The sequence below is a fragment of the Drosophila elegans genome, unplaced genomic scaffold, assembly GCF_018152505.1.
Source record: "Drosophila elegans isolate 14027-0461.03 unplaced genomic scaffold, ASM1815250v1 contig_814, whole genome shotgun sequence".
Classification (NCBI taxonomy): domain Eukaryota; kingdom Metazoa; phylum Arthropoda; class Insecta; order Diptera; family Drosophilidae; genus Drosophila; species Drosophila elegans.
Window position 1 is genome coordinate 16,710,955 of NW_024546167.1, and position 19,908 is coordinate 16,730,862.

Consider the following 19,908-nt stretch of genomic DNA (forward strand, 5'->3'; position numbering starts at 1 on the left):
AGCAGGAAATCATAGGGGCAATTTATAAAACCAGGAGTAGATAGAGGTTATTGCTTTTAAAACTAGTAGATTGTAGGTTGACTATGAAAACCATAGCCTATAGAGCCAAATTAAAACAGCTTCGCGCACATAAGTAGACTGAAATCTATTTAGTTTTCAATACAGAAGCGTAACACTTGCTCTTCAACATCTTTTTGACTTAGACTACATGTGTTTTGTGGGGATTGCCTAGTTTAACAAGACTGGAAACGACCGGCGGCCTTCATGCGCTCGAAGGACTTGTTGGCATCGTACTTCCTGAAAGGATTAGGAATAAACCGATCAGTTGGTGACCCATAGAGTACATGGAAGTAATATTTACGAGTAGAATTCGGCGTAGGCGGCCTTCTTGGGATCGTTGACCATCAGTTTGTAGGCGACGGTGATAATGGCGGTCAATCCCAGAGAAATGGCCAGGTTCCTCTTAATGGTGGCATTGTGGAGGCCACGGAGCACGGGTCCTGCCACACTGGAGGTTGCTGGAGCGTTGGTCATCTTGCTGCTAAGGAAAAACCACTCAAATCGATTATATTGTTCTGTAGTTACGTAAGGGGTTTAAAGGCAGTTGGCAGAAAACGTATAAAAACTGTTGCGTCGCTTCTGCCAACTGTTTAACTATTTAGGGGATCGAAGAAAATCAACAAATTACTCTACAATAATTCCAAAAAACCCTTTAGAAATGGTTTTAAAACGAAAAACCTTGTTATGTACTCACATTTGCAGAATTTGTCAGAGATAGAGGTGCAGAAACAGCGATATTTATATTAGTGTCATCGATGTTTTTAAAACATAGGTGAAAATCGATAATTGGCAGCAGTCATCTAACTTCTACCATCTCTAAAAATTATAGTACTTTAAATATGGTCACACCAAAATATGCAGCTGTTATAAATTAAATATATAGAAAATTAATTTGACAATAATGTATTTACTTACGATGCCTGTCAGAGGGCTGAATTAAAAGGCAACGTTTATTATATTCTAAAAATATTATTGAATTTCAAATTAATACCAACAATATATAACCAAAACATATATATTTTTACATGCACAGTGGAATTTCTCTTAAATTTTATTTATTTGAAAAACACTACCTTAATAATTAAAAAGAAATTGTACGATATAACAGCATAACCTGACAACCCTACTCGAGCATAATTTCCAATGCTGGTCGCTATGCATCCCTGGAAACCCCAAAGGCCGGCAAATTTAGGTAATTTCACCGCCCAACCGACTGGCAACACCGGCTGGAAAATAAAAATGGCTACCACTGTGTGCTTGTTATTGTTCGTGGAATTTTAATAATTACGAAGTTTTTTGTACAAAATAAACAGAAGAAACGTACCGCTGTAGCGTTAATTAATCGTTGAAAAGCAAGCGCGAATCTTTCTCAACAATTGAGTGCGCTTATCGGTTGCCCGCACGCAAGCGAACCGTGTGAAATTAAGCCCCCGAAAATCGGCTGCTCCGAATGCGTGAAAATTTTCGAGACCCGCTAAAAAGGCATTTAATATTGCACTGCCAAATGTGAAATGGAGAACAGTGGGGGCTATTATAACTACGAATTGCCCTGAACATTAATCTGCAGGCGGGCAGGCGAGATTTTCAGCAGGAAAAGCGCTTGAAAAGTGACGCAGGAAAATCCCTATCCGCGCCCCGCACGTGTGTGTGTGTGTGTTGCAGTGCGTGTGTGTTGGTGAGGCTACTACTAAAAAAAGTAAAGAGGAAAAAAAAATAGTGGAAAATGCCCAAAAACAAAAGTCGCAGAGGTTAAAAAAACTAGTGGGGGGAAATAAACGAAAGACAATAAATCAAAACCCATCGAGTGTTATGCCTAAAATGCAATATTTCCAATTTCCAAAAGGACGCCACGGCGGTCAATCGAAAGCTAAATGCGAGAATTGAGCAGCGTTCTAACAATTAAATATACGACGCGTGCGATTGTCGTGTGATGATATGCCACTTAAACAGGTGAGTTGATTTTCCGTCGTTTCGGTTATTAAGCGCAACAGAACAGCTGATTTGCGATTATTGCACTTTTTTTTGTTTTTTCCCATTGTACACTTGCGTCACCCACGCACCAAACGGGGGATAAAAACAAAAACAATAAGAGGGGTAACTAATTTCTTGCTTTTGAGTGTTTCCAATTTCTTATTTCCCTTTTTTTCCCAATTCCCCTTTTTTATACTTTATTAATCAGCCCGCCCCCTTTTTACCCCCCGCCTTAATTCCAAGCAAGTATTTTGGTTACCTTTTCCCTCTGCTACACACACTTGTACACCCACCACACACACACACACACTCTTCCAAGAGGCCAAGAAGAAAAATGGCGACGACGTCGGGGTATCGATAACATCCCGCTGAGCGTGAAAGAGAGGAAGAAAACGAGACGTTGCAGGGAAAACGCACGCACGCATGTGAAAATGCAACCTGTGGGCAGCAGATGCCCCGCCCCCTTTCCCCCACCACCGCGCGTGGAAAATACAGTCAGCTGAAAAGCCATTTCGGTTACTTAATTCAAGCGCTTAAATCTTAATTCCTGTTGTCGAAACAAATTGTTGTTGGAATTTCCAACGAGTGTGTCCTATAGCCATCCCACTCTAACAGTAGAAACGGCAGGGCCAAAAACAAATGGGCAACTGGCAATAACTATCCTTTAAAATAATTAAATTTGAAATAAATAATAGATTAGAAAGTTGTTGATTTTATTAAATAGCAATGTTGAAGTTTGGAAATGTGTTTTCCCCATAAATTATTGTGTGCCTGAGCTTGCGTGTGTGTGTTTGTGTGTGTGTGGTGTGCCAGGGCTACATGTCTTTAGCCGATAGTTGTTATCGATATAATGCCCATCGCCAGCAATTTCACTTGGACCTCTTCTTCTTCTTGCTCTTCCTATAAGGCTCTCCTTAAATGTTAATTAAATGCTGTGAATTAGCAAAATGTCTCACATTTGTGACCCTTTGCAGCAGCTTGAACCGTCACTGGTGCGGATATTGGTCTCGCTACCCTGGGATGCAGCACAACGGCTGCGTCAGCTGGCCAACGATGGAAATCCCGAGCTGCGCGCCCTCAACATTCAGACCGTGCAATTCGAGGGCGATTCTGTGATAAATTTGAAAGTTGGTGGACAAGATATTAAGATAACCAAGGGTGAGTAGCAATAAGTCATACCCCAAAAGAATCCAAAGTGATACGAATAATCCCTATCCCCCAGATAATGTAAACGAGACACTTGAGGCGGCTGGCTCGCTTTCCGGCAACAAAAGTGGTCTGCTGGCCACGGGATTCGATGGCCCCAGTACCAGCAAGGCGGCCTCCGCCTTCATGCAACAGCAGCAGCAGCAGCAGAGGATTCTGCAGCTGCCCCAGAACGATGCAATCTCACTCCAGCAAAGAAGAGCGGCGGGCCTTCAAAAGATTCCCCTCCAGCAGCAGCAGCAGCAGCAGCAACAACAACTGCAGCAGCAGCAGCAACAACAACTGCAGCAGCAGGTGGCTCCCGTGACTCCCGCTGTCTTCAAATCCCCCAATACCGTGTGCCCCATGGAGGGCAAGGTGCCTCTCCTGTTGCCCTCGCCCTCCGCCACACAGAGGGACTTCCCCTTCGAGAGCATGCGGCAGGCGAGAGTGCTGCAAGGTCGCGAGGCAGGTGGTCTGGGTCCGCCCTTACCACCGCCGCCGCCGCCACCCAACGTGACCCTCAAGGTGCTGAAGACACAACCGCAGGCAGCTCAGAATGGCGAGCTTACACCAACGACGCCAACTTCGGCCACACCTACGCCGCCGGGTAGCAAATCTCAATTCATCCAGCCACCACCGCCGCCATATCCGGGTTTGGGAGCTGCCGGCACGGCCAGCAGCGTCAGTTCACCCATTGCCATAGCGGGCGTCAGTGCCAAGCCGGCCATTGTGACGGCACCCAGCCAGCTGAACCATCCGCTGGGGCATCCGCCGCTGCCAACGGCCACGTCGACGGGCAGCAACAACATTGCCATATCGTCACCGCTGCTGGTCAATCTGCTGCAAAACGACGGCAATGCCATGTCGAATCCGAACCAGCTCAAGTCGCCGCAACAGCAGCAGCAGCAATCGCCGCTGATTGGCTTGAGTCCCAGTGGAGCGCAGATGATGAACTCCCCCATGCGGTCCTCCGGTCCGGCGACGCCCAGTGATTTCCTTATGGGCGATGTGCTGAGTCCGGTGGTGCCTTCCTCACCCACAACGCCCCAGGCGGCGGCTCCTCCTTGTCCACCGCCCGTGGTCATGAGGAGTCTGCAGCAGCAGCAGCAGGCAATGCTCAGTCCTAGCGGAAATGGCAATCATTTGTATACTCAACAGCAACAGCAGGCTCAGCAGCAGCAGCAACAGCAGCAACAACAACAGCCGCAAGGACCACCACCGCATCGCTTTCAGCAGCAACATCAGCAAATGTCGCCGCAGGCTGTGGCCATGCGACAGCAGCAACTTCAGCGCCAACAGCAGCTGCGATTCATGCAACCGCAGCAGCAAATGCAGGGCCAGCAGCAACAACAGCAACAGTTTCAGCCTGCGCCTGGTAAGTCTACTTCATTTAGCCTTAAGACCTGATGAAATAGTTTGATTAATAAGTAATGGCATCAGCGTCTTAAAGGCCCTTGTAAACCCCCATAGAATATGCATTGAACTCTTTCTTCTTTCCCCAAACAGATTGTTTCAACAACATGGGCATGAGTCCAATGCAACAGCAACAGATAAGACATCAATTGAGACCTGGCGGACTGCCGCTGGCTCCTCCGCCACCTCATCCGCAGCAGCAGCAGCAACAGCAACAACAGCAGCAGCAGCGACTCATGAGCTTGTCCATGCCACAGGCATCACCACAGCAGCAATTCATGAGCGGAGCCTCGCCCCTTGGACCCGCCCTCTCGCCCGCCTCCAGCCATCACTCGATGCACAGTCCGCTAATGGCAAATCATCCGGTGCAACAGCAGCAGCAGCAGCAACCGCAGATGGTGTCGCCTGCCCCGACGCCTGGATCCTCGGCTCCTAGCGAACTGGCGGGATCACTTATGCCAGCCACTCACCATGTACCTGCAGCGCCGCCACCGGATTACAATCAGGCGGCAGCCAACTCTCGCTGGCCGTTGGCCGGAATCAATAAGCCGATGGACTCGGCCACGAAGAGCAGTTTCCAGGAGTTTACGCGCTACCAGATGCAGTACAATCTTCAGCAGCAGCAGCAACAGGTCAATTTGCCAGGACAGCCGCAACAGCAGCAGCAGCAGCAGCAGGGACAACAGCAGCAACAGTTGCCGCCTCCCGCGCTGCCGACACAGCAGCAGCAGCAACAACAGCAACAGCAGGTTCAAGGTCAACAGCCACAGGTTGCGGGTCAGGCTCAAGGTCAAGTGGATTCGCTGATGTCGCTTTCCGTGCTGGATGCCTTAACCACAAACGACTTGGACGCCCTGCTGCCCACTTTGAACTGTGATCTGGACTCGACGCTCAGTCTGGAAGATAAAAACGAGCTCGAATCGCTGCTGCAGGATGCCAAGGATCTGGATTTGGATCTGATCGAAGACAATCTATCGGCAGTGGATATGGATGTGAGGGATGCGTTGAATACGCTGCAAGAGACGCCACTGGAACAGCAGCAACCACAGGCGGTGGTTATGCAGCAGACACCACAAATTCTGCAAATGCCCTACCAACAGCAGCAGCAGCAACAACAACAACAACAGCAGCAGCAGTTGCAACAGCAACTAATGCTGCAACAACAGCAGAGGCAGCAGCAACAATTGCCGCAGTTGCAACAGCGCCAGCAGCAGCAACAGGTGCAGCGACAAATGCAACTGCAACAGCAGCAGCAGCAACAACAGTTGCAGTTGGTACAGCGCCAGCAACAGCAGCAGCAACAGGCACAATTGCAAGTGCAGCATCCGCAGCAGCAACAGAGACCGCCCCAGAAGCAATTTATCATTAATCCACACACTGGGGACATGGAACCAATGGCCAGCGACGATAGCGAAACGGAGGCGGAGGAGGAAACGGCACAGCCGCAATTCCGCAACAGCAACATGTCCAGTGGTTTGAGCAGCTTCAATTTTAATCCCGCCAACGATATGCTTCTGCCCAACAATATTTTCTCCGAGGAGGACTCGAATTCGGCGCAACAGCATCCGATGGCGATAAGCAGTGATCAGGAAAGATCACGCGATTCCCTGGCATCCAACAAATCGGCCTCCAGCAGAGCCAGGAAAACTCCAGTCTCGAAAGCGAATCACAGCAACTTGAATGCGGGTGACAATTCGCCTCGTTCCAGCAACAGTTCGCCCTTGATTGGCTTGAATTCGCCCCAATCCGTGACAGCCAGTGGAGCGCCCAGCAAGAAGGCCAAGCCGAATCTGCTGCGCGGAAAGCTGCAGCAGGGCGTAAAGGAGCGCAAGGCCAAGGATCCCGCGGCCACGCCGAAGCCGAAGCGAGAGCGGGCGAAGGGCAATGCCAAGACGAAGGCGGCCGAGGAGAAGATCAAGCTGCGTCTCAAGCTGGACAAGGTGGAAACGTTGCCGGCAGCGGGAGCTGGCTACGAGGGGCAGATAGTTGTCAATCAACAGCAGCAACAGCAGACCATAGTGGTCAATAATCACATGCAACAGTTGCCCATGCAAACGCAACTGTTGACGTTGCCCACACAACAACAGCAGCAGCAAACGCCACAGTTGCAGCAACCTCAAATGCAGTTAACCCAACAGCAACAACAACAACAACAACAACATCTGCCACAGCAACAACCATCTCAGCTTCAGCCACAACAACAACAACAACAGCAGCAGCAGCAATCGCTTCAACAGCAACAACACCATCCGGTCTACAGCAACTTTCAGCAACAGCAGCAGCAGCAACAACAACAACAGGCTGTCCCTGGTCTCAATGAGCCTCGTGTGCCTCCCCTGCAAATCCGTTTGCGCGGCAAGAACCATGTGGTGGTCAAGAATACGCGAAAAGATCGAAAGAAGGGACAGAATCAGGAGGCAACCATTGATGAGCGACAGCTGAAGCGCAGCTTTAGCGATCAGCCGCCGCAGCAATTGCTCATGGATGCGGTGACGGACAACAAGCAGGTCAAGCTGACGCCACCGCCCCACGTCAACGGATTGCCCATACTGATACAGAAGACGACGGCGACGGTGGCACCACCATCGCAAATGTCGCAGCATCTGCAGAGCGGAGGAGCCACGACCACCACCATTGTGGCGGGCAAGAATGGACTGACGATTAGTGCCATTGTGGAGGCGCACAAGGCTCAGGCCCAAGCGCAGGCCCAATCCCTGGGTGAACCTCAGCTGATTGTGGGATCCACGAACACGGGCACAACGCCCACGTCCACCACACTGCAGCAGCAGCAGCTCAGCAAGATAGCCACCTCGTTGCCCAGCAGCATTACCCTGAGTGCCATCAACAGCAACAACAACAATAACAACAATGTGAACAGCGGGAATAACAACAATCGGCTGTTGACGATGAAGAACCCGATTAAGACTGCCGCCACCATCACACCCATTGTGGGTGGCAAGCCGATGACAAAAAACCATAAGCCGCCGCCATACATCACAGCCGTGCAACAGCTGCAGCTGCAGAAGCAACAACAGCAGCAGCAACAACAGCAGCAGCAACAGCAGCAGCAACAACAGCAGCAGCAACAGCAGCGACAACTGGCGGCGGCCGTAACCATGTTGCCCAGTGCGACGACCCTCAAGCGTGTGGAGATCACAAAGGTCCCGCCGCAGGTCACGGCAGAGCAGGCTCCTAGTATAACCCAATCCCCAGTAGTAGTAGCACCAACAACAGCAGCAGCAGCAGCAGTCGGAGCAGCAGCATCATCAACTCTAGCAACATCGTCAACGCCCACTACGCAAACAACTCAGCTGATCTGTGATAGAAAGTTGCCAGTGGCCATGCCACCCATGACCACAGTCAACGTCAACAATGTGAATGTGAATGTGAATGTCAATGTGGTGGCCACCAATGTGGTGAACACCTCGTCGGCCTCCCTGCAGACCTTATCCTCGGTGTCCACAGCCTCCTCCTCGTCCTCGTCCTCCTCCTCCGCATCCATAATCACCACCTCTACCTCATCGCCGGCTGCGTTACCCAGCACGTTGCGCAACTCACCCGCCAGCAATGGGAGTGGGACACCGGGTCACGGCAACAATGGCGGTGGCGAGGATAGCGGCATTGAGTCCATGGATGCGCTCTCCGAGAAGAGTCCCCATCAGCTCTCCTCCAGCAGTCCCATTCAGGTGACCAAAACGGCGGCGATGACGATGGTGTCGCAGCAGCAGCAGCAACAGCAGCAGCAGCAGACGAGCACCATGGCCACAACAACTGCCACGACGGTGATGCCACCTGTGATTGCAACGCCAGTGGGAGCCACTGCAACTGGAGCTGGAGCACCACCTCTAACTGGAGCCAGTTCCCTGCAACAACAGCAAAAACAGCAGGCGGATGACGAGATTGAGAAGGCGCTGGCCAAGATGGAGGGTGACTTTCCCGAGGATCTCGAGGACATTGTCTCGTCGATGATAAAGGAGACTAGTGAATGTGCCAGTGCTGCAGGTGGTGGTGGTGGTGGTTACCTAAACAGCCTGGAGAACTCGCTGCCAGCGGCAACTGTTGCGGCAGCAACTGCAACCACAAACACAAATAGCTTAGGAAGCGTCAAGTTGAATGGCGAACACCATATACTCGAACACGATGATCTCATCAAGAAACTCACAGAGAGCAAACCACCGGCGATCAAGGTGAAGCTGGAGGAGATGCCCCCGCTGCTCACAATCAAAAAGGAGCCGGCGATTAAGGCGGTAGTAAGTGGGCTTAAAGTGGAGGCCAAGGTGGAGGTCAAAGCTGAACCGAAGGCAGAGCCCAAGTCGGAGGAGAAGGTGCAGGAGAAGCCTCAGGGCGAGTCCAATTCAGCCTCCCTCCAGCCCATTTCGATCGAGATACCTGCCCAGGTGGATGGTGAAACGCCGCGGATTCGGACGCGGGCCAGCAGTCGCCTGGAGAGTCCGCTGGATGCACCGAAAACGAGTCCCGATCCCACACTGCTCACTGGAGCCACAGCTGCGACGGCGACGGCAACTGCAAATACGCCCAGCACCGCCAAGAGTCTATCCCGCGCCTCCTCCACCGCCAGTCCCCGTGTGGTCACACCCACACCCAATCACAACAACAACAACAACAGCAAGCGACGGCGACAGGAATCCGAGTGCGGCAGCAGCAATGATGGCGCCGATTTGGCCGAGAACAGCATCAAGCGTCCACGTGTGAGCAGCGGTAACGGGAGCACTCAATCCACCACCAGCAACAATGCAACAGAAGCTGCCGTCGAGCACAACTCCAGTGCAGGATTGCCCAAGAAGATCGAGATCGAGTCATCCGATTCCGATGAGCCGCTGATCGAGGTGGCCGGCAAGGTGCGCAACTCCAAACAGGCGCAAGTGGATGCAGCAGCCGATGCGGCAGCAGCAGCATCAGCAGCAGCAGCGGCAGTGGAGAAGCACGTGACGCGGAGGAATGCACAGCAGCTACAACCGCCACAGAACAGTAAGTGGACTTTGATCCGGGGCAGCTACCATTAAACATGACTAGGCAAAAAGTTAGGTTATTGATTAGCATATTGCCATTCGAAGGGGGCTCAAAATGTGATTATTTTTTAAGCTCTTTAAAACCCTTGATTTTCATAATGCAAACTTATAAAATAACACTGCATAAAATAACACTGCACAACAGTGTTTTGTGGTGCAGTCTCATGAGCATTAAATTATTTTATAACAGATTTATCTTAAAATATACAAAATTTAAGGTTTTAATTAAATTTGATTTTCTTGTGACGGATAATATAGCTTAGATGCCATTCTTTAGATTTGCATTAAGGTTTTCATCATCTTAAAAGTATAACTAACAACTAAAAACAGGTCTTAAAAAAGGAAATAAAATATATGTGCATTTAAATACTTTGCATGCGTTTAAAAACGCTTATTTGCTATCGTTTAAGATAAGAGAGTGAAGTTTGGGAATTTGTAGAACAAACAATATTATCACGATTTATGAAACTGTTAATGTTTAGCATATTGCAATTTCAAAAGGGCACAAAATGGAATTATTTTTAAATTTAAAAATAATGTAGATATACGTTTGCAAGTTAACAATTTAATTAGTTAGTTAGTCAGTAAGTAACTATAAATTCCCATATAACAAACTTATTAATAATCACTAACCCTATTCTCTCCATTAGAAACGGCCAGCAATCACGCTCTGTCTGCCACTCCACCACTTGCAACACCGAGGACGGGCAAGGCTCAAGCGCCAATTGGAAGTGCCACCGCCGGCGGCAGCAGCAATCACAGCAGTGGGACTTCCAATAATCCCAGTGTTGTGTCCAGCACGGCAGTGGCCACCACAACAATGCCGGGCGGAGCTTTGGTCACCAACAGCCAAACCAACAGCAGCACGAGTGTGGTGCATGCCACACGAGGAGCCACCGCAGCGGCAGCCAGCACCACCAACAACAATGCCACCTCAGCCAGTTCGCCCACGGACGAGAAGATCGGCACTCGGCGGAGCGTGCGAGCCAGTGCGGCTGCCAACAAGATCATCTACAGCCGCAGCAATGCAGCCGCCGCTGCTGCAGCAGCCGCCGCCGCGGCAGAGCCGAAGGGAACGCCTGGCAAGGCGGCAGCAGCAGTTGGTGGCAACAGCGCCGGCAGTGTGGAAAGCGTCGCGGAAGCAAGGCGAAAGACGCGCAGTGCAGGTGAGTTGTCCACTACTCCATAGATCAAAAGAAAGTTAAGCAAGGAATGAGAATAACGAACTATATATAGCAAGAACTATATGGTTATCGTTTCTGATCTTTATTGCTAACCAACTTTGATTAGAAAGTAGTTTAGTTTGCAGTTGTCTTAAAAAGTCTGGATATTCCCATTTAATTAATAGATCAAAAAACTAAATCAATAGGAAGACTTAAGAAAAAATTAAATTTACTTATTTGGTTAAAAACAATTCATACTTAAAAAATATAAAGAATCAAATAGTTCTTGTTGCTGACCTTTATTGCTTACCTACTTTAATAAGAAAGTAGTTTAACTCCTCATAAAAATTCTTGATAGGTCTATTTCATTATTAGATTACAAAAAAGTTAAAAGGAGTGAGATCAATGAAGTAATGAGTTAACTAAATTAGTTAAAAACCATTCAAGGAAAAATGTACAGTACGAATCGAAAAGTTCTGGATATTGACCTTTATTAGAAAGTATGTACTTTAGCTTGCAGCTATCCTCTTAAAAAGTCTTAAAAAGTCCATTTTAATTTTAGATTGCAAACAAAGTTAAATCAAATGTAAACTATAAACAATTCAATGAAAAATTATATATAAATACAGCAGGAATCAAATTGTTTTGGTTACTAGCCTTAGTTGCTAATTTACTTTGATTAGAAAGAACTTAAGATTGCAATGCGCTTCATTTTTTAAATTCTTTTTTTAAGAACAAAGATTAGTTGTCTCTAATGACATTCCTCCTCCCTTTTTTGCAGTCATTGGCGAGTCCATGTTGACCGAGGGACGCCGGAGAAGAACGTCGCGTGACTACAAGTGACCAGAGTTTTGCGCCTTGGCTAAAGGCTTGAACCATCCGAGCGATGCGCACGACGACGATCTGCTGGAGCTATTCGAAGACTTTGAGCAGCAACAGCAGCAGTCGCATCAGCCGCAGCAGCAGCAGCAACAACAACAGCAGCAGCAGCAGCTGGAGATCAACAATAGCAGCAGCAGCTTTCCTTTAGCCCAGGCGCAGGACGGTGACGGTGACGATGACGGTGATGGTGATGGCGACGAGACCGCCGAGTATGAGCATATGGCGCGAGCAGCCGGCGGCTACATGGAGGAGGCCGATCACCTGCTGTCCTATCACAGCAGCAGCAGTGCCGCGGACGTGGATGTGGACGAGGTGCTGATGCCGGAGCTGGCCAATGCCACGGCCCTGGACTGCGGCAACTTTGTCGACTACGATGAGTTCAACCTGTGCCTGAACAACATCCTCAGCGAGGAGGACGACAGTGGCAGTGGAGGAGGTGGTGGCAGCGGCGGGATGGCTAGCAAACACCAGCCCACGTGGCGCGATGCCAGCGACGTACTCAACATCGTGCAGCTAAACAACGATTTGGGATTGAGTTTCCAGGAGTTTGCCAGCGAGACGACGACGGCGGATGAGCAGCGCTCCGCCAGCAGCAGTTCGCCGCAGCTGGCGTAGTGAAGTCGGATCACGGACGGCTACTTGTATATAACACACGCACTGATACCGAACGCTTTCGTTTGTAGTTCTTAGGCCTAGTTTCCGTTGAGGATTTTTGTATAGTTAGTGGTAGCCACAAGTTGCAATAATGTTGCGTCTCAAAGCGAGCAACATCACACCCAGACACACACACACACCCAGACACACACCCCAAACCCACACACACACACACCGCAGACGGACGGTTGCAAGCGCCGATTAACTTTGTTTACACTTTGTTTTCTGCTCCCCAAAGTCCGAGTTTATCCGCCTATATGCCACCATTCTCATCTGGCACTACTGCTAACTGCTAACTGCTGCTCCCCAAGTATCCACCCATTGGAAATGATTTGCTAGTCAAGTGAAACAGGCAATTTAATGTATAGCTCACAAGATGAAATTTTGAACAAATTAGTTGAGTACGTATTTGAGAAGCTCCCATTAACACTAACGTAGAATAGTTGGCTGAAACTGAAACTGAAACTGAAACAGAAACTGAAACAAAACAAAAAACATCTCCCCACGCGAACACTCTCTCACGCATGCATAGTTTAATTTGAAAAATCTTATTTCCATGGACCGCTCTGTAAATATTTAGATTCTTTACGATGCAACATGAACACACACACATTTCTAGCTTTAGGTTTTCTTACTTTTACGCGCTGCGCCCAGTCGAAAGTCTATAAGAAGCTGATCCATTGGATCGAGCAGATCAGATCAGATCAGAGCAGACCGCACGTTAACTTTAGATTTTATATATTTTTTGTAACCTTCAAACTTATGAATACAGTACATACAGATATAGCGTATTAGTTTCCGTAAGCTTGCGTTGTTTCGAAAATTTGTTTTTTAGTTTTAAATGCTCTAGCCTAAGGACAGTAATCTTAACGAGAATTCTTTACCACAATATATGCACATGGAAACCTATGCAATAAGTTAGTCAAAAATGTAAAAAGGCCAAGCACCACAAAAAATTATAAACACAGAAACCTACAAAAAAAAAAAATACAAAAAAAAAAACAGATCGAAAAAACATATAAGGAGAAGAGAATGGAGAATATTGAGAATCAGTCGCCTAGTATTTGTCGTTTTGCAAAGTGAGAAAGAACTATATAATGTTATATATTTTGCATATGCAAAACACACAAGAAAAAGGGATATCGTGAAAAAAAAAACAAACAAAAACAAACCACACAAACAAAAAAGTTGTATTGTATATAAGGCAGGCTCTATTTTTGCTAAATGTTATTTGAACAAATAGGGGAAAACAAAGAGTAAAGTAATTGAAGCAAAGCAAAGCAAAGGCAAAGCGCTAGACAAAAACACAAAACAACATTATATATTGTTCAATATTATTATTACCTTATATATATTGTATGATTGCTACATAAAATAATTCTTTTGATACTTTGTACATGTTTACTTTAAAGCAAGGCAAAACAAAGCATAAGCGTATGTAAAACCCAACCCCTAGCATAACTTGCATATATTCATATAGAACCGCTAAACTAAACGTATATAGAACCCGGATCCATAAATGCATTCTACAAACACCAGCCAGCCACGGGCCCCGTAAGAAATGAAAAAGGCAAATGCAGCGTCGAAAATTGAAGCATGTTTAGTGAACCTTGTTTTTTTTCAACACTTCGGACAGCCACAACAAATCAACACCAACAACAACAGCAACTGCAATAAGCCAGCCCGATAAGCACAGCAAACAGGAAAACACGTTAATGGAAATGTTGTATAAAACGTATAAATAATTTATATACTGCTTCGTAAACAAACGGCAACCAACAACACACACGCAAACAAATAAATGATATATTTAAATATTTAAAACAAACCACACAAGATGAACAACAACAACAAAAAACGAAAGTGTCTTAAAACGTAGTATTAGAAGTTTATTATTAATTTGTTTGTACTTTAAAGTAAAATATTTATAGAAAAAGAAAAAATACAAAGATTTAATATACACAAAAAATAAAAAAAACCTCGGAATTTTAATAATTGGGGATTTGCAAGTTACAATAGACAAAATTTTTATTTTTTAACTACTTCATGCAATTATTTTTTTTCATTTTTATTAAACCCCATTTTGTGATTATTTATGACAGTTGTATCATACATCTTAAAACTTATTATTATTACAAAAACCTTAAAACCTGTTAAAAAATGGTTCCTTCAGCTTTCGGATTTAAATTCAAACAATGGAAGGTATAAATAAAAAAGATTAAAGTATCATTATATGATAGTATTCCATTTTTACAATTCAGTTTTATACAATAACATTGTCATTCTTATTATAATTTATATTATTATAGAACTCTTCGATGATGATCACATAGCGACCCCTTCGAAGGTCCTGTGATTTTTCCCGGTGGCCAGTAATCAACGTTCCCACGGTCCGCTATTCTCTCCCAGTGCTTTCACTGCTCCCAGTGCTACCAGTGCTCCCAGTCGTGGTCGTAGAAGTGCTCTCTCTGCGCCGGCGCCTGGAGAGGATTGTCGGCTTGCCGTGGAGCTGTGTCGGAACAGCAGGGACCAGCAGCTGCGGCCGTCCGCCGACTTTCAGTTGAGAGCGAGTGGCCGCCGTGAGCAGGACGGCAGAAGCGGAGCAGGCATCAGGATTCCCCGGAGCCAGCGCGAGCAACACGTAACACAGAGCGGTCCCAGGTGGAGGAGGGGCAGGAGGAGGAGCTGGAGCAGGAGCAGCAGAGGCAGACGGGCAGCCGTAGGCTTTCAGTATACACAGGGAGCTCCCCCGACGAAAAGACATATTCGCAAAGGTCCGCCGCTTTGGGTAAGTTTAGCCATATCCTCTATGGGGATTACATATGGTATTAAGCTATAAAGATCCATAAATACGCGGACATATGTGTTAATTGCCAGAAAGTGGTATTTATTGGCCAACTTGAACTGCTTTCAAGTGGTCTCCACGGTGTGATGAACACTTTACAGCCTTCGTGCCACATATCAGCGGCCAATTCCCAGTCCTGGCCAGAAATGACCCCTTGGCAACATTACCATTGCAACAGCAAAAGCAACAGCAACAGAGTAACTTCAGCAACAACAGCAATTGCATTTGGCCATGTTGACGCTTAAGGATGACGTCCTACTTTTCGAGTGTGTTTTTTTTTTTCATTTGCCAAAATGTGTGTCTGTGTGTGTCGGGCTATGACGTAGTTTGCCAAGTCGGAATGGGAGTGTGTGTGTGTGTGTGTTGGCCTGTTTTTTGGTGCTGACTGTTTGTATGTTTGTGTGTAGACGAGGGTGTCTTTGGTGTGTACACACCAACAAGTGTCGCCTGGCCAAAAGCGCCAAAAACCGAGGGGTGCTGAAAAATTAATGCCAGTTACTTGGGCAAAACAAAATCCAAAACAGAATTCGTGAGTTGTTACTTACGTGGAAGCTTGCTGCGTTTTTTCATTATTATTATTATTAAAAAAAACTTTTTTTATTTTTAAAGCAATATATAAGGCCACAGAAAGCTCCTAATAACTCTTATTATTAGGGTAATCGTTTAAAACTAAGGCTCTTAATAAAACTTATAATCAATGAGGGATCTGTTTTTTTGTTAAAATCGCGATTTATAAAAGAGCAGCAAATAAACCAAAATGCAATCCCTCTAGGAAACCACCGCCAATCCATGGAACATGCAGCGTGATCGCTGCAGGACTGACCGGTAGATTCGCAAGATGCTCATCCGCCTGCGCTATGGAAGACGCCTGCAGACCTATCTGAAGATAGGTGCCTGTGTGCTGGTGGGCCTGTGCTACTTCGCCTTCCTCTTCCGGGAGTCCCTCAATGCCTACGAGCACCGGGAGCGGGCGACGGCCGCCGAACTGGAGGCGGAGTCGGAGCCGTCGAAGCAGCAGCTCAAACTCAAGCGGCAGCAGCTGGCACGCCAGCGGATCTTAGCCAAGAAGGAGCAGGAGAAGGCCACCACTGGGGGCAATGCCAGTGCAGGGAGCTCATCGCCAGTGGCTGCAGTTCCTCCGCCTCCGCCGGCCAGCACCCTCAATCCCGTCTACGAGTACTCCGAGGAGCTGCACAGCCGCACGGAGCGGGAACTGCAAAGGAGGAGCGAACACCTGGCCGCCGTCTGCGAGCGCTACAAGCTGCAGGAGAAGTATCCACCGAATCCCTGGGAGTTCTTCGTCTCGCCCGGCCACAATAATCTCGTCTGGTTAGTGGAATTCTATCTAAAACTGACCTATCTTTCCTAACATTTTTGTTTCTGAATTACTTTCAGGTGCAATGTCTTCAAGGCGGCAAGCAGTACGTGGATGTATTACTTTAATATACTTGGTGAGTAATGGATCACGCATAAAATTTCAAATAAACCATAAAAAAATTATTAATATATAAAATAATAATAAATAGATTTTCTTTATTTTAAAGTTTGATTCTTTACTGACTTAAGGTCATACAAAAAATAATTTAAAAAAAACCCTAATGACTTTATTTTTATAATTCTTAGAAACAAACGTATTTGTTTAATTGTCATAATTGTCAATTGAAACACGATCAATCGGGGGCATTTTTTAAGTTTATTAATATCGTACATTAAAGTACCATAGTTTTTAAAAATAATATTTTATATTATATTACCTCTTGCATTTAAATTTTAAAAGCCCAATTTCAAAACGTTTAAATTGACTTATTTTCTATATATTTGTTGTATTAGGCAAATAACTATTTTATAAATTATTGGGAAAAACTTTGCCTAAATTATTGTTGATTTCAATCAAAATATAAATACACTTATAAATAAGTGTATAAAAATACTTACTATTAATTATAGTTCAGCTGGGTTAAATTAAAAGAAAAACATGAGAAATATTTTTTAATATTTTAAGTATTTTTATTATTTCATGATGCAATAAAATATTTTAAAAGACAATTTTATGAGTTATAGAGCTAAGATAAATATTTTTAAAGCCAATCATTATAGTGTAATTTATTTTTCAGCCGGCTACGATGTGAGGTTCCTGCAGCGGACGGAGACGCAGCCATTGGAGCTGGCGAGGAAGCGCTATCCGCGGCCGGAACTGGCGGAACTGATGGAGCTGCTGCCCAGTGCGTTGTCCTTCCTCTTCGTGCGCGATCCCTTCGAGCGGATATTGAGTGCGTACCGCAACAAGCTGGAGGGCAACAAGAACACCTTCTACAAGGCGCTGGGCACCAAGATAGTGCATCGCTACCGGAAGCGGAACTTGGGCGGACCCTGGCCACGATGTGGACCCACCTTCGAGGAGTTTGTGCGATTCCTGATCGCCGAACAGGCGGCGGGCAAGCGATTCGACGAGCACTGGGCACCGGTGTACAGCTTCTGCACGCCCTGCAGCGTCAACTTCACCATCATTGGCAAAACGGAGACATTCCAGCGCGACTCGGAGTTCATCATCCGACAGGCGGGACTGGAATCGCTGCTCTTGGGATTGGGCCAGCTGCCGCAGCGGAAGCAGCGCAAGATTGGCAACCAGGCCCGAAGTGGCGTCAAATCGGAGGCCCTGGTCGAGCGTTACTTTGCCGATCTCGACCGCTCAACGTTGGACCAATTGCTCAAGATATATCGCATCGATTTCGAGCTGTTTGACTACGACTACCGCAAGTACTACGACATGGTGCATCCGTGGAGTCTGGAGCAGAGCACATCCGCAACTGGAGCTTTGGCTTCAGCTCCTGCCGCAACCACCAGCACCACCCCCTCTATAGCTTTGGGTGGACAGTCCACCCAAGGTCACAGCACGTAGGGTCAAACCAGTTCGGCATCGATGAGTCGTAAAACAATCTTATCATGTACCTTTTTACACAAAAACGTAAACGTAAACGTAAAAGAAAACGAAAACTCAAAACCAAGCAACCCACAAACGAACAAAACACACACACGATATAAACAGAACCCAACCGAAGCTAACAAATCTACCAAAAAAAAAAATGTTTAAGGCCAAATCAACGTTTTCCAAAAACGCAAAAACCAAAGTAATACACTCTTGACCTCTCTTAGATAATGCCAAAAAAAACGAAAGAAAAGAAAAGAATGTAATGGAACGGCCCAAAAGGAAACTTAGTTAGAAAATGTAGCATTTTGATGGATTTTTTCAGCCAGCAAAATTCTGAGATGAGAACCCCTACAATTTTACATGGCGTGGCATGTGTTGTGTTGTAGTTAGTTAATAAGTACCTACAATTTACAGTTGCACTCTCAAAACCCACACAGGAAAATACATAACAAAAAAAAAAAAAAAAAAAAAAACGATATACTATATAGATAAACGATATATACAGACCTCTATACCAATATCGCGAACGCCATTCTTCAAGGCAAGGCTGGAGAGTTATATACAACCAGAAAGTGAGAAATCGTCTTAAACCAAAGAAAATTCTGTATTTACACATATTTACAACCAAAATCCCCGAAATACCAAATACCAAACCCCCTCAACAACCACAACATATGGTACTTACTATTATTAAGTTATTATATATACATATATAACTATATATTAACGAAATTTATAAACAGGTCTTGATCTAAGTCTATAACTTTTGTGGACTAGATACGTTTTTCCTAGGCTATAACGAAACAGGCGGAAAATATGCAAGTTTTCGAGATATGAAAATGATACCAAAGAACGGATAGAAAGTATTCAAAACTTATAAAAAAGAAAGTAAGAAACCCAACAACAAGAAAAACTTTTCATGTGATGTTTAAGGATTTATTATAAAAAAAAAAGACAGAATATTTAATTATTATACTTATACTGTATTTCGAATAATGATAAAACCAAAACGAAAAACGAAAAACAAATTAGTGACATACACACGATATTATTCTAAATAAATTTAAATTTTCCAAAACTTTTTTCGTTGTACAAATACAAGGCAACAAAGTCATTAAGAATAAATAATCTCTTTACCACTCGAATGGCAAGTTTTTGGTTTTATTTTGGGGAAGTCTTAAATGAAAGTGTAAATATTACTGGAATTTAAATACTTCTAATACAACCCTCGCACATGCTGTAATATGTGATGGACTCGTGAAAAGGTGATGCAATCTTTATTAAAAACCCTGTAATAGATTAACTCACTACTACAGCTGCAATTCTAATTTGTTTAGCTCATTTTCTTCGATAGTACTATGAATCATCTCCAATCTAAACTTTTTATGGGCGTCTGGCAACAGGGGAAGTGCAAATGGTTGCCCTTAAAACAATGCAGTAAAAGACCTTTGTAAGTTTTTCTTTCATCAATATAAATAGTTTTATTTTCATTGATCAACACAAACGAGTTATTTAAATATTCATATAGATAGGGGGCTGCGTACCCAATAGTTATAGTAATAATCATATGTATTTTTCTTGTGTGCTTCACTGCGTTTTAGTGTAAAGTGTAATGTGGATACAGTGATTGGCATAAAATTAATACAACTTTAAAAGTGAATGCTCAGCTCTCACATGGACTACGATTTACGACACCAATACGTCTCGTCTCGAATCGATCGATCTACGAATATCTATATTTATATATGTATTTTGTGTGATTCTGTTCTTTTA

General features: G+C 45.5%; 3 protein-coding genes and 1 long non-coding RNA gene across 6 annotated transcripts; 2 read left to right on the forward strand and 2 right to left on the reverse strand.

Moving 5' to 3' along the window:
- Positions 1–126: 126 nt before the first annotated feature.
- On the reverse strand, positions 127–853 carry LOC108149335 (cytochrome c oxidase subunit 6C-1). Of its 2 annotated transcripts, none has more exons than XM_017276803.2 (3): positions 755–853; positions 362–541; positions 127–297 (listed from the first exon to the last, which is right to left on the reverse strand). In XM_017276803.2, exons 2-3 carry the CDS (start codon positions 532–534, stop codon positions 234–236), a joined length of 237 nt encoding a protein of 78 aa, XP_017132292.1. In that variant the 5' UTR covers positions 535–541; positions 755–853; the 3' UTR covers positions 127–233. The 2 variants fall into 2 exon arrangements, with proteins under 2 accessions (XP_017132292.1, XP_017132294.1); XM_017276805.2 differs by having other exon boundaries at positions 362–538; positions 755–829.
- A 423-nt stretch (positions 854–1,276) lies between these two features.
- Positions 1,277–13,405, forward strand: LOC108149330 (nuclear receptor coactivator 6). 2 transcript variants are annotated; one of them, XM_017276795.2, is made up of 6 exons: positions 1,277–2,010; positions 3,006–3,189; positions 3,254–4,594; positions 4,726–9,621; positions 10,313–10,828; positions 11,607–13,405. In XM_017276795.2, the coding sequence occupies exons 1-6, from the start codon at positions 1,996–1,998 to the stop codon at positions 11,666–11,668; spliced, it is 7,014 nt and encodes a 2,337-aa protein (XP_017132284.1). In that variant the 5' UTR covers positions 1,277–1,995; the 3' UTR covers positions 11,669–13,405. The 2 variants fall into 2 exon arrangements, with proteins under 2 accessions (XP_017132284.1, XP_017132286.1); XM_017276797.2 differs by having other exon boundaries at positions 3,009–3,189.
- A 1,203-nt stretch (positions 13,406–14,608) lies between these two features.
- Positions 14,609–19,280, forward strand: LOC108149333 (carbohydrate sulfotransferase 11). The gene is made up of 4 exons (XM_017276801.2): positions 14,609–15,149; positions 15,979–16,535; positions 16,602–16,657; positions 17,321–19,280. Exons 2-4 carry the CDS (start codon positions 16,045–16,047, stop codon positions 18,103–18,105), a joined length of 1,332 nt encoding a protein of 443 aa, XP_017132290.1. The 5' UTR covers positions 14,609–15,149; positions 15,979–16,044; the 3' UTR covers positions 18,106–19,280.
- On the reverse strand, positions 15,057–15,972 carry LOC108149336. The gene is made up of 2 exons (XR_001774617.2): positions 15,374–15,972; positions 15,057–15,168 (listed from the first exon to the last, which is right to left on the reverse strand). It is a non-coding gene; the product is annotated as an uncharacterized LOC108149336 (long non-coding RNA).
- Positions 19,281–19,908: the final 628 nt, after the last annotated feature.